Raw genomic sequence first — 14,205 nt, 5'->3', positions numbered from 1 at the left:
TTTTTTTTTGGTTATGAGTGAGACACTGACTGTGATGTGTAAGTTGTGAAAGAGTTATGCAAGTTCTTATATAATGCATATTAGAAATTTTATTAAGGCTAATCAATATGAAAGACAGATTCACTCCTTAAAGGCTAGTGCCGATCCTCACAATTTGGATCCTCTCTTCTGTGCAAAGAGTGAAGGCCCGGAAAGATGAAGATAAAGTACGGTACGATGCTATCAAATGCAGTTGGTTAACCTTAATATTAAAATTTTTAATTGATTTTATTTAAGTTGATTACTATTAAATGCATTCTGATGCAGTATCTATCAGTGTAAAAATGCAAATCTTTTATTAAGTTATGAATTTTATTATTTAAATTCTGGTTATGATTTATGTTTTTGAAAAAATTAAGTTAAAGTGAAGGTTAGATAGAAAAATCTGCATTTTAAGAGCCTAATGCAATACAGGCCCAACTAAGCACTCAAATACAAAAAAAAATTTGGAAAAGTAGATATTTCTAACCTGTATACAAGCATAGAAGAAAGCAAGCAAAGCAAACTAAATTAACAAACCAGAGAGGTGGCTAAATACCACCGTTCAAAAAAAAGAAGAAAAAGATGGGGCAACCGAGTGTCTGCCCTTCACGTAGTCCAGCCTAGACCTACTAAAATCCCGCTAGTGGCTTGACATTCTAAGTGTCCTTGATTTGTGTTCTGTAAGTTGAAGATCATCCTTTAGCTTTGTTTCCTTGTTGAGGTTCATCCTCACTTTGTCACCTTATTGGGGTTCGCCCTTGCTCTGTCTTTGAGCAAGTCCCATCAAGCCAAGCCACATTGAGCATCAAGGCTAGCCAACAATGACAATCTTGAATCTAGACTCAATGAGGAAAAGAAAACATACACTTACCAAAATACTTATGAAAAATATTTGCACAATAAACAATATAAGCATACTCATCACACGTGTTATTTGGACCTAGGACCACGCTTTGGCACAAGGCACTTCTGCAGAAAATAATGTCAGTAGGGTAATAGTTTTCCTAACATGCAATCTATTTAAATGTACATAAGTCTAAATGTCCTTGGACAAAGGAAAAAGACATAGCCTCATCTACATCCAATTCATGCAGAAAATCAATGGTAGGGAGTGTTTGTGAGCTAGAAAAGACACACAGAAGAAAGATTGACCTAACTTAAATCTAGGTTTGTGAGTTAAAAAAGATGTTTAATAGTGTGGTGTGTAAGGTTGTTACTCTGACATTTATGCTTAGCTCGGGTGGTTAAAATTCAAACGACTTACATATTATGCAGTTATATTCACGTTTAATCTTGGTTAAAATTCAAATGAATTACATCTCGCTATCCAATCCTATGCTTTGCCAGATCACTGACATCTCCCATCCACCATCCATTGTATTCGATTCTACATGGTAACACACCCTACAAATCCCACAATATGCCAAACTTGGCGTTCTCCGTCAGATCCACGCCCTTTAGATCATGATCTTGTGCAACATGTGCACTCACTTTGAAAACAACAAAGCCACAACGATAAATAGGTAATTTACTTGAAAACCTGGACTTGAATGCAGGGCCAGTGGTCCGAACCCAACCCGACGATAAAATGGTAATTTATTTGAAGGCCTGGAGTTGAATGCGGGGCAACCAAGGAAAGAGGGGATTCGTAAGTCAACTGAGCTAGGATTTCAATCCATATATAGATATGCAATAATATATTTATATATCAAAAAAGATTCAAATTTTGGTAATATTAGACGCTGAAGTTCACCCCGCATAAAAATATGAGGCAACTGATACTCAATCAACAAATTTTTATCATCATGCATGAATCCCAAGGCGTGTTACAAATCTTAGTGCAACTTTTTAGTAAGAAATATTCAAACTCACATTAAAAATCATCAAAAACTCCAATTTTAGTAAACTTACATTCAAAATGATCGGCTTGAAGGGACAAAAGCAATGACACCAACATTGACCAAATCTGAGTTTAATCAAGCCTAGATTGAGTCGTTAAACTACTTTGAAAGCTTATGGTGTTTAATTTGATGGTCAAACAGATTTTAAATTTGACAAGATTATAGTCAAATCGAGTGACTTGATGAGACGATTTCAACAAGCCCAAGATCAATCAATTTCGACACTATTAAAAAACTCAAATTTTTGCATAATATTGTTCAATCAAATGGGATCTCTACGCGTTGTCGATGGAGTGGTCTGAATTCTTTCATTAATTACCGCGAGGCTTCTTCTAAAAATTATAAATAGTGCCTCAGTCTTCTTATGAAAGGGGACTAAGATCTGAACTTAGACAAAGGATTGAGAAGAGAAGGAGCTAAAGCCAGGTATTCTACATCGAAGATATGGTTTGCTTCTCACTCTTGTCATCATTTACTATCGTCGGTCACTGCCTGCCAGCCTCTGTCCACCATCATCGGTCGCCTCTTGCTCGTTGCAATGAAGCACTTTGTTGAACAATGACCAACATTGTGAAGTAACAAAACACTGTGTGGAGCAGCGACCAACGTCGCAGAATATGTGATTATTCTACAGAGCAACCCTTCATGTTGAAGGTTGCGCAGCGTCGCAGTACGAGGAAGATGTACCAAATTCAGGCAACTGCAACTGTTTCAGACCGTTTTGCAACACAATTCCTCCTGCATATGAAAATTGAAACTATGTGACATTCTCTCGCCTGTAGAATAATGTTCTGTACCTATATTTATCAAGCAATAGTGGAATATATTTAATCATGCTAGGCCTTGTTGTTTTTTTCATTTTTTTGAGTTTTCACATAAAAATTTTTGTTATCATTACTTGTTAGTTTATGCTTGATTCTCGTACAGTCTTGTCACTACAAATTCTTTAGCAAACATAAAAAATAAAGCAATTTATTGAGTTCATTAATTCAGTTACGCTCATTATATAAGTTGTCTCTATATTCTGTTAGGCAATCTACCGATTCGAGTTTCAAAATCTACACGAAATTTCCCTCCTGGCTGGCTTCTCTCGCTTTAGGTCTTAAAGATTAAAAATTAAAAATTTGTTCGAATCTGATCTGATTTTTAATTCTTATTGATTTCGTGAGGTCGAGTGTGGCGTTGGTTTGGGAGCAGACCGGCGGACCGCTGGACGACAAAGGAGTTAGTTTAGAGTACGCTTTACAGTTGTGATTTTTGTTTGGTTGTGGTGGGCCGCACGTAACCTGTGATGGGAGATTTAACTCTTTGGAAATTGGATATTTGTTTGAATTTCTTAGGAAAATATTTGTCACGATAGTTTTAAGATTGAAGATTTATAGTCAGACCGCTCCCGTGAAATCAGTTAAATTTCATAGTTAATTTAAGCATTTTCAAAATAGATGGATATCAACATTCCAACAATAAAATAATGACTTAATATTAATAATTTTTTTTTGTCAGATTGAATATAAATTTAAAAATGAACAAGAGTTTATTATACAAATAAAATGAATGAAAATTTTTTAACATTTTTTGATAAAAAATAATAATAGAAATAGTGAAATTAAATATGAAAAATGTAGAATAATAAAGAGCAATCTATATCATGAAAGTTTTAAGATGAACTCTGAAAGTGTCTTGTAGAAATTTAGTTAGCAGGAAAATAATAATTGTGTAAGGAGAAGGTACACAAGCTTGAATGAAAGTTTCTTCTTCCATGCTCCCCATGAATAGAAAATACAAGCACATAAAGGTGGTTTAGAGAACTCTACAGAGAAACAGTAAAGTGGTAATTTGGTATGTAAAAATGGGAAAATTATTATATCAGGACTCCGCAGGGATAGCTGTTTGCAGAGTTCAATCTCGTGCTGACACGTGGAAGGTTGACTCACCTACATAAAAAATTAAAAAATAAAAAATAAAAACGTGCGGCCCGGTCCGACCGATGCGTTACAGAGCCTAAGCAAACATTTTTTGCGTTATTTATTCTTACTGTTGTGTTATAGGAATATTCTATCGTGTTATTCTGAATAACACATCAATAACACATTAAATAACACCTGAATAACACAGAAAATATTCAGAATAACGCGATGGAGTATTCTTATAACACGGAATATTTCTAGACCCTCAATAACACATTAAATAACTATAAGTTATTAATAAATATAAATTATGACATCTAAATAAATTGTTTTTGTTCTATAAAACACTAATAACAAATTAATAACAAACTAATAACACATAATAACACACTAATAACACATAATAACACAATTATACATTCCCTAGCCCGCGGTATAACATGTGGGGAATATTTGTTGCATGTTATACCGCGGGTTATAACGCCGCCTCACGTGTTATACAGCCGTGCTATGACACTCCTCTAGCCCGCGGTATAACACGAATGGAATATTCTCCACGTGTTATACCGCGGGCTAGGGAGTGTATAATTGTGTTATTATGTGTGTTATTATGCATTATTAGTGTGTTATTATGTGTTATTATGTGTTATTAAGTGGGGGATATTTCTATACCCTAAATAACACATCAATAACACATGAATAATGCGAAAAATATTTAGAATAATGCGGGGGAATATGTTTATGCAATGGAATCTTTCTATAACGCATCGGTCGAAACGATTCGTGTGTTTTCATTATTTTTTCATTTCTTATGTAGGTTGGCCGACCTTCCACGTGTCAGCGGGAGATTGGACTCCGCAAGCAGGTCTGCATACAGAGTCCTGATGCAATAATTTTTCGTAAAAATGAGCCATGGTAAAATCAGAGAGGTGGAATGTTGCTCCTTCCACACCCCCTTAAGCTGGCCCGCATCTGCCTGGAGGGTCAATTTGTCTCACAGTGTCACGAAATTTGGTGGTGATTTTTTTTGGAGAAATATTGGTTGTCTATTCAGTAGTTGGGATATAAGTAATATCAAGTTCTTGAGATTGAATCTTTTTCCTGATGAAGTGAAAGTCGGTTTCACTATGTTTTTGGTGTGACAGTGAAATATCAGATTGTTGGGGAGGGCCAAAGCGGAGGTATTGTCACAGTGAATTATGGTCATCTATGAGACGAAGACTTGAATTTTCTGTAGAAGTTGTCGAAATCAAATGAAGTTAGTGGTTGTTGTTGAGAGTGCCAGATATTCAGCTTCGGTTGACGAGCGATCCACAATATTTTGTTTCCTGACTTGCCAGAAGATGAGGTTGTAGCCAAGGAAGGTGCAATGGATGGTGACCGAGCACTGGTCGCTTCGATCACATAGATTAACACAGATTATTTTTTTTCGTTGTAGAGGTCCTTCACCTAGCTCCAAGAGCACGATCGGAGGGGCGAGCGGCTTGCCTGGATCTGTGAGGGCTTTGGGGTCAGTTGACCACAGTCCGGACCTCTCCTGATTATGAGAGGAAGAGGCAGACAAATCGGACAAACTGGTCGACGAAGCGGGCCATAGGAGCTATGTTCTATATTAGTGGATCAGTCCACCATAAGAAGCACTATAAGTGGCTGGTAAGATTTTCTTAAAAAATCAATTCAATTTTTGAAATAATTTTGTAGTGCTAACTATTTTTGTACACTACACAGACCAAGAAGTTGAGTCGTGCTCCCTCGGTTGTAGAGTTGCATGTCCAAACTCATCGGGGTCTGGGGACTGCGCGTGGGCCTTGGAGCATTCCCAACAAGTTGTTGTACGTTAAAATCCTTGATTTAAAAGTTTATTTTGACTTTAACTATTGAAAGTATCAATTAAACACTGGTTTAATTATAGAGGAAGAGTCCAAGCAACTCTGGGAGAGGCACTTAGCCACTCAGGCCCAGACTTTTGTCAGCAGCAGTGGTAGTCAGTCTACCACTACGCAGTCCGAGTACGAGTTTTGGACTCAGCCGACAAGGAAGAAGAAGGGGAGGGTTTATGACCTTTGAGAGAAGGGCATATCCTTAGAGGCCAAGCTCTCCCATGGTACCGTACTGAGTTCCTTGAGCTCCTCACAACCATACTAGGAGGCTCTTGCCAGGCAGATGGCTGCAATGAAGGAAGAGATCCACGAGTTGCTTGAGGAGATGTTAGAAAGCTAGCATAAAATTGAGGATTCTATAATGCACATGGTGGAAACTTTAACAGATTGCCTGGGCAAGCGGCCAATGACATCAGTAGAGGAGGATGAATAGTCTTTTTTTATTTATTTTATTTGTAAATTATTTTGAACATTTGTTGTTGAATTTCTGGTTAACTTTGCTATTCTTATTTAAGAAGATTTGCGGCAGTATCTTCCATTTTATTAATGATATTTTCATAACCGATCTATGATACGGTTGGATATAATGTAGTATGTGATGTGGATTATGTGTTGTGTGTAGGTTGTGAAAATATAATTGATCTTCTGAGTTTTTTTTTTTTTTCTGTGGTACAGTTTTGCGTCAGATTTAAATCCGTTTTGTGTCCAAAAATCTGATGCTAAAATGACAATAATATTCTGTCATTCAACGATATTATTTGCAACAAGTTCGATGGTAATCCAACGATACTCTTTATCGTCCAATGTTTTTAGATGCAAAATTTGACGCACGTGTGGCCTAAACCAATATGATGCTACGACAATGCAAAAATCGATGCAAATTATCTACGTTGAAATATTTTGATGTAAAATTGACAGAATTAACATTACCGTTCTCATATTTATTCACGAAAAAAATGGAATGTAAATCAGACTCAAATCTGACTATAACTATAAACCTAAAATATTGTCAGATTTTATTTCAATTTGCATCTGATTTTGCCGACGCAAATTTACTTGATTCCTGTAGTGAGACCCAAATTAAAATTAACTCAATCTTACCCTCGTAAAGTAGGAGAAATATCCATGGTTCGTAAACGTGTAAATCTTGAATGTTTTCTTCATCCGAGTGAATAAATTCATTTTTAGATAATCTCTATCATTTGAGTTAGTGTATTATTATTCGAAATATGCATCCCATCATTTAGATTGAAATCTTTTGAGACCTACCGTGGATACACAATAAAAAAACTCACCACCCATTAATTAAAAAAGTATGTTTAAAAGTTATTTTACCAAAAAAAAAAAAAAAACATTACTTTAAATTTCTCACACCAATAATTTGTTTATTGTGCGCTTTCTCCATGAAAATAACAATCAGATATTCTTGAATTAAGCTAATATCTATAGCTCTTCCAATATAAAAGTAAGATATCCATATGTTCATGAAGCCTAGAATTTTAATTTCTATTACATTTACTAAAAAATCTAAAAAGAAAATACAAAACTTGAAATACTTAGATTTATTTTCTTAAAAACAAAAGGAGTCATAGATTTATGGATAAATTCATGTATTCCTCTACCAAAAAAATTAACCTACAAAATGTGATCATAAAATGAATGTCCTAAATATTGAAGTAGTTTGCAAATGGCATTTTTTTAGCACTGACTATTTCAAGCCAATATTTGATATAATACATGGATACATCACAAGGATGTGGGTTAGTTTTAAAATTGTATTCTTGGCAAAGGAAACAACGGAGCTCGCTCACTTAAAAAAAGTAATAAGAGTAATCATTCGAAACGAACAAAAAAAAAATAGCTTTTTATATGAAACACTAGAAGTGGATGACCACGATCAAACAAATTATGAAATGAATTATTATTTTTTTTTCGAAGAATGTAAAGACAAAAAAAACTGTTTGAAAAATGGCCTTAATTAATCTAAAACCTTATAAAATGATCTTATTTGATGATTGACAAACTAATTTTAGTATTTATATAGCATGGGCTACTCTTTTATCTCTGTTTGTGATGAGTGGCTTTGTTGGCTGCTGATTTTCAAATGCTCTACACTTTTCCACCCAACTAATTTAGCTATATTGGAATTGTTGTTGTATTTTTGGCTGTCAATATGTAAAGTTTGATAGTTGTTTTCACCGACGAAATCTTTTGCTATGCTTGGTCATGTTTATAAAGCTTGGAAGGGTATTCTTGAATAGATATTACAATTATCTCAATTGGTCTACAACTCTCTCACCGTTGTTTTTATGCTAGATATGATGACAGTCTAAACTACAGAAATTTGGTGATTTTGGGTCGGCTATATTGGATGATAATTGAGATTATTGTTAGATTTGTGTCTATTTTACGTCTTTTTTTTTTTTTTTTGGATAAATCAGATGTTGATAATATAATTTTAAGTCTTGTTTACATCGAAAAGGCTCACGGTAATATATTTGCGTCTTTTTTTTTGTCAGTTATCATTGAGGTTACACATATATATATATATATATATAAATGATTACATTTACATTGCCTACATGCAACAAACAATGCATATCACAATAACATATCATCCAGTTAAATCAACACAGATTATGGCTCAAACAAGTATCAATAGTAAATAAATGATTACATTCACATTGCCTATATGCAACAAACAATGCATATCACAATAACATATTATCCAGTTAAATCAACACAGATTACGGCTCAAACAAGTATCAATAGTAGAAAGTTAAGTAATGTTACAAGTAGTCCCAAATATCAACAATAAAATTAATCAAATATTTCATTACATAAGTTCAAAGAAATGCTGAAAAATAAAAGAGAATATAAAAAATGCTCCTCATCTCCCTCCTCCTCCTCCTCTGCTGATGTCATCGGTCGCTTGCCCTATTGATCTATTATACTGTTCGACATACGTGCTATGGAATTTTTGACCCTATGTTGGCCTTGCAGCATCTGTTCACACAACTGACAGAACTCTTCATTCAAGATAGTGCCTTGCCTAACAAGAGTATCTTGATTCGACTGTGACAAGCTCGGGGAACTTGTCGAAGTACGGGAGATCTCAGCCTCGAAGACTATGCCCTTCGCATCGAGGTCATAGACCTCCCCTTCTTATCTCCCACGCCTGTGTCCATAGCTCAAACTCGGACAGTGCAGTGAAATGGCCACGACTGTTACTTACGAAAATCTAGGCTGAGAGGCCAAGTGCCTCTCCCGAAGCTGCTCGAACTCCTCCTACATAGTTAAAATTAGTTTTATTATTCAATTTGAATCGTAAGAGTCAATATAAAATTAAAAAAAAAACAACCTCTTACTCACATTCACTAGCTGGGAGTACTCTGACACCCGCTACTGCGTCCTCGGGTGTCGATTGGTTCGAACATGCAGCTCTGCAATGGTGGGATCACAGTTCAACTCCTTGGCCTTTGTAGCATGGAAGATTGGTTAAAATCACATAATTACATCAAACTTTGAATTTTTACATATTTATAAGAATCTTACTAACCTCCTCTAGTGCACTGTATGGGGGACTGATCCTCCAATATGCAGCGCAGTTCTCCTCGCCCCCCTCTGTGGCCTAATTCGTATGCCTCTTCCTCTCAAAAGTAGGAGGGGCCCAGGTTGTGGTCAACTAACCCTAGAGCTCCTCAACGATCCAGACAAGCCACTCGCCCTTTTGGCGGGCTGTGGTGAACATGTTCCCAGACCGATTTCTGTCTTGAATCTCAATGATTCCTAGGATCCGGTGATGGTGCTCTGACAGCCAGATTAAAAACTTCTGCAATGTAAAAAATAATCCATGTGATAGTATAAACAAATAAATTAAATTTATCATTTTGATTCAAAATACATGATCTTACCTCAAATTCTCTGAGCCACATGTACTAAGTAACAACGTGGTTCTACTTCTCAGAGAAATATAATTGATCACATTTGCTTCGGATTATCTCTGTGACGCGGCAGTCCTATGAATATGTGGTACACAATCTAATGAATCTGCTTAAGAAAATTAGTTACGTAAAAATATATAAAATGAAGAACGAACACAATTTAATGTTAAAATAACCTATAAGCACACATCAGTATTAAAAGTGCCCTCATAGGGCAGGAGTTGAAGGGTAGGCTCAGAAGTGTGCTTGGAGCTGAAAAAATATGTGGTACAAAAGAAGGTGTGGCAGCAACAAATGTCAAAGCAAGCAGTAGGTGTCACAACAGGTGGCACAGAAGGTGGGGGAGCAACAGGTGGAGGAGAAGGTATGGCAGTAGCAGGTGGGAGCAGGAGGCACAGAAGAAGTGGCCCCAGTAGATGGGGGAGCTAATGGAGCATATGGTGTGGCAGGAACAAGTGGGGGAGCGATTGTGGAAGCAATAGCTGAAGAAAATAACCCCCTCTTTCTGCTCCAATAGGTGGTCTCTAATGTCCCAAAAGCTTTTGTGTCGATTTATTAGACGCAAATCCAACTCACATTCCATTGCAACACTATTCTAAGTTCCGTTGTTTTAAAATGTTTTTTGCATCACATTATTCGAGGTACATCTGACGTAAACTCCATCCCAAATATCAGAAATTTTTTTTCTTCCACCTAACAACAACAAATCAGACATAAATATGTACGTCTAAAAAATCCTACGCAAATATCTCACGTTAACATCAACAACTCATGAAGTGCTAACATTTTGTTAAACCAGAAAGCACTCATTTATTTTCTCAATATTGGCTAGTTCATATCTTGCACACTCTAGATGAAATCGTATGTATTATGACACGTGTTTAATTATTTTTTAGCTCTTTTGATCATTTTTGACCATTTTGTTGCACTTTGTTTTGAGAATCTTTGCTGTTATTCATCTCAGTTCTAACTTCATAATCATCTACGGGATATCGTACCTTCATATTATTAAACGAAGATGAATAAGAATGCGTAAAGAGCAATATTTATGGAATAAATACTGCGTTTTTGAAACGCAAACCTACCTGCACCGTTAATTCTTTTTTCTTTTTTTTTTTTTTTTTTTTTTTGTTAAAAATGCTCTTGCTGAGCTGAACTTCACAGTACCAAAATTTATTTCATTCAATTATTTTAAAATGTTCTATCCTCTTGTTTTTTTCTCTTTGGTGTTGGGGGGAAATTTTTTTTTTTTTTTTTTTTTTTTGGTAAAAATTGGGAGAAAATTTTGAAACGGCAGCAGAACAGTTTTATGGCCACAACCGCCACGTGCCGTTCAACTACCAACTAATACGCCATCCCCGCTCCTCCCTATTTCCTTCAAGTGCCCAATATCTCCTTCCCATTCCTCCACTCTCCCTTAGATTTCTTCTTCCGACAACTCCCCAACCATTCAGCTATAATTCTCGCACACTCTCACTCACTCTCTGGTTTCCTCCTTTTGATGCTCTGCGGAATAGCCGAGTTAGCATAATGGATGTGGAATATGAAGAGGCGAGATTTCTCTTCAAATTTCTCTTAAATTCAATATTTCTTTTCAAATTTCTCATTCCTATTGATTGATTTTTAGGTAAAAATAAGATCCATTTCATTGAATTCTCTCACTCTTACTTCTTTTCACAGGAGTATATTAAGAGCGCAAGAGGTGTTCAGCTCTTCACCTGCAGATGGCTCCCACTTTTTTCCCCACCGAAAGCCCTCGTTTTCCTTTGCCATGGTTTCTAACCCACCTTTCTTGGAAAAAAAATAGATTTAATTATGTTATAAATCATCATCATTATTTTTTTTATTTATAATTGCAGGTTATGGCATGGAATGCAGCGGTTTCATGAGAGGTATTAGACCAACTCTCTCTATATTAAAGTTTTCTATTGACTTTTACTCTTCTTAAAGATGATAAATTTGATGTAAGAACCAGCAGTTTTACTTTGTATTATTTTACTAATAGATAAATTGCACTCTTCTTACCTGTCGAAATAAATTTTTTAAAAAGCTGCTGTTCGAAGACCTTTCCAATTTCATAGAATTAAATCCTGCTTCTTCCCATCTTAGTTCGGCGCGGCCCTTCAGTGAAAGCGTACTATTTTGGTGAAAGTGATTGCCTCAGTTGTGCAGGTGCTTTGAATGCACACTTAACCTTGTTAGAGAGAGAGAGAGAGAGAGAAAGAGAGGGGGGGTTTGAGAGAAACATGTGGGTATAAATATAAAAAGAAATTTATCCTCCACCTTTCCTTTAAGTTTATTATCATTAATTATTTCTTCTATTGCTGTTTTGTTATCTCCTCCCTTGTATATGCTTTTATTTTCTTACTATTTTAGTAATCTTGCTTAATAAACACATCTCAGGATTTTAATTTTTATGTTTATGAAGGAATTGATAATAAGGAATAGACATGCAAACAATTTAATTCTTATGTGTTTACATTTATTACACCTAAATTTTTATATTTATGTATATGATGCGGTTACATCTAATGAACATAGAAAATGTCATAATATAAGCATAAATAGACCTTTCATTCGTGTATTTAGGTGTCTGATGACATAGAAATTCAGTTGAGTGTACGCAAATACCTGCTCGAAGGTCGGAAATATTATCACCGAATTAATATTCATTCAAATATTCAACTCTCTTAAAAATTAAAAGATAGAGATCATACTAAAGAAGAATACATTGGCTTCCTTGGTATTCCGATCTCTATTTTATAAGCTATTGTTTTTTTTATGGCGTGATGTGAAACTGACGGTGGTGATTTGATTTGATTTGGTTTCCAGGGTGCGGAACGCGATTGGCGGCAGCAGGGTATGCGGTGTTTGGCATCGATTATGAGGGTCATGGGAGGTCCAAGGGAGCTCGATGTTACATCAGCAAGTTTGACAACATTGTCGCCGATTGCGACCGCTTTTTTAAATCAATATGCGGTTAGGAGCTTCATTCATCAGTCCAAACCATATTTATTTTTCCTCGGTTGTTATTAGTTGAATCAATTGATAAATTTGTTAGTAATTAGCTAACCAAACTCGTTGAACGCGCCCTGAGCCCCTCCTGACCATTGAAAATTGATTAATTTCATAAAATGAAATTTTTATTAAGTTCTCAGCATTGATTTCTCAAAATTGATTGATCGTATCTTTTGAAATTTTACTAGGTCATAAAAATGGTTTTTTCTTGATCGCGCCTACTCATAACTATTAATTAATATATTTGAATTTCTTACTTTAATTTGGGGAAAAGGATTAATGTTCTGATTAAACTTAATAAACACGAAAGGTTTATTAGTTTATTAATGGAATGACTTCTGGAAGAAGCTCGAAGTTATGGAGATTGGCCATGCGGCGGGCCATCAGAACATTTGACCTATATCCATCCGAATTGGAGGCCATTTAATATCAGAGTAATTGGTATCCTCTACATGCCTATACATGTTCTCTTGAATTAATGAAATCGTTCATGCTGAAAGGTTCATATGGTAATATTCATGAATGAATTTCATCTTTCACCATACTATTTATCTTATATCAAAAGTGTTGTGTGATTTTATAATGGTATGGTGCTAATTTTACATATTTTTGAAATATTGACTTGCATAAAATTATTTGTAAAGTAAATTATATGTGCATAAAGAATGCAATGACTAATATCTAATTTCAATTTTGAAGAATAGCATATATTTTTTTTGGCCAAAATTCTGTTCTTTCAAGATCTCTCAGATTTTTTCTTCTATGAACTTTAATTTGACTGATTACTTTTGCCTCTAAAACGTCGATTAAATAATCACTTTAAAAAATCTCTGAATTAGAACTTGTATTTATTTTAGAGCTTGATAATTGCTGTAAGAGTTATGACTTAGCAAAAAAAGGTACATTATTTATGGGCTAGGTATGTATCATTAATGAACTTGTTATGATGGCACTAGAAAACCACGCTGTTGTGATTCCATTTTTATGTAAGCTTCGTTCGGCATTTTAGTTAAATGCCGAAACGTTTACTAAATCAAGTTGGTCTATGTCAAGGTGGAAACTAATTAATCAGTTAGCTGCCGAGTCATTTTCTACTCAATTTAAGTATGAATTTCTATTTAGTTGATTTTAGATGACTTGAAATATTTATTTTTTATTAATGAAATTTTGGGCTTATGCATCCCAACCAGCCAAATTAGCCGGATGAAGGATGAAGGGCTGCTTGGTTGGTTGCATAAATTTGGTCTCTGATTTATCAGTCTTAAAAGAAGCCAATTTGAAAGAATTTTTAACATTACATACATGTATTGTTTTGCGTTCCCACATATGGGATTAAAATATCCAATCTTGTACTTCTAATTATCTGCAGAGAGGGAAGACAATCAGGACAAGCGCCGGTTCTTGTATGGTGAATCCATGGGAGGAGCGGTAACACTGCTTCTACACCGTAAGGACCCCACCTATTGGGATGGAGCCGTCCTCGTAGCGCCCATGTGCAAGGTAAATATAAATGTGCTGTCTATACATTCTGTAT

General features: G+C 35.4%; 2 protein-coding genes across 2 annotated transcripts in view; one reads left to right on the top strand and one right to left on the bottom strand.

The window, feature by feature from the left end:
- Positions 1 to 14,205, bottom strand: part of LOC110032648 (cytokinin dehydrogenase 3-like) — a 54,655-nt gene that overhangs the window by 20,921 nt on the left and 19,529 nt on the right. The gene's annotated exons all lie outside the window — the stretch shown is intronic.
- LOC110032657 (caffeoylshikimate esterase-like) overlaps positions 10,982 to 14,205 on the top strand; it is a 6,047-nt gene continuing 2,823 nt past the window's right edge. The window contains exons 1-5 of the mRNA XM_020736356.1: positions 10,982 to 11,204; positions 11,334 to 11,427; positions 11,513 to 11,545; positions 12,486 to 12,632; positions 14,041 to 14,171. Coding sequence (XP_020592015.1) covers positions 11,184 to 11,204; positions 11,334 to 11,427; positions 11,513 to 11,545; positions 12,486 to 12,632; positions 14,041 to 14,171 — 426 coding nt within the window. The 5' untranslated portion in view covers positions 10,982 to 11,183. The remainder of the gene's footprint in view (positions 11,205 to 11,333; positions 11,428 to 11,512; positions 11,546 to 12,485; positions 12,633 to 14,040; positions 14,172 to 14,205) is intronic.

This window comes from Phalaenopsis equestris, unplaced genomic scaffold (genome assembly GCF_001263595.1).
Source record: "Phalaenopsis equestris unplaced genomic scaffold, ASM126359v1 Scaffold000002, whole genome shotgun sequence".
Lineage (NCBI taxonomy): Eukaryota > Viridiplantae > Streptophyta > Magnoliopsida > Asparagales > Orchidaceae > Phalaenopsis > Phalaenopsis equestris.
Note: the sequence above shows the minus strand (reverse complement) of the source record. Positions and strands in the feature narration are given on the sequence as shown.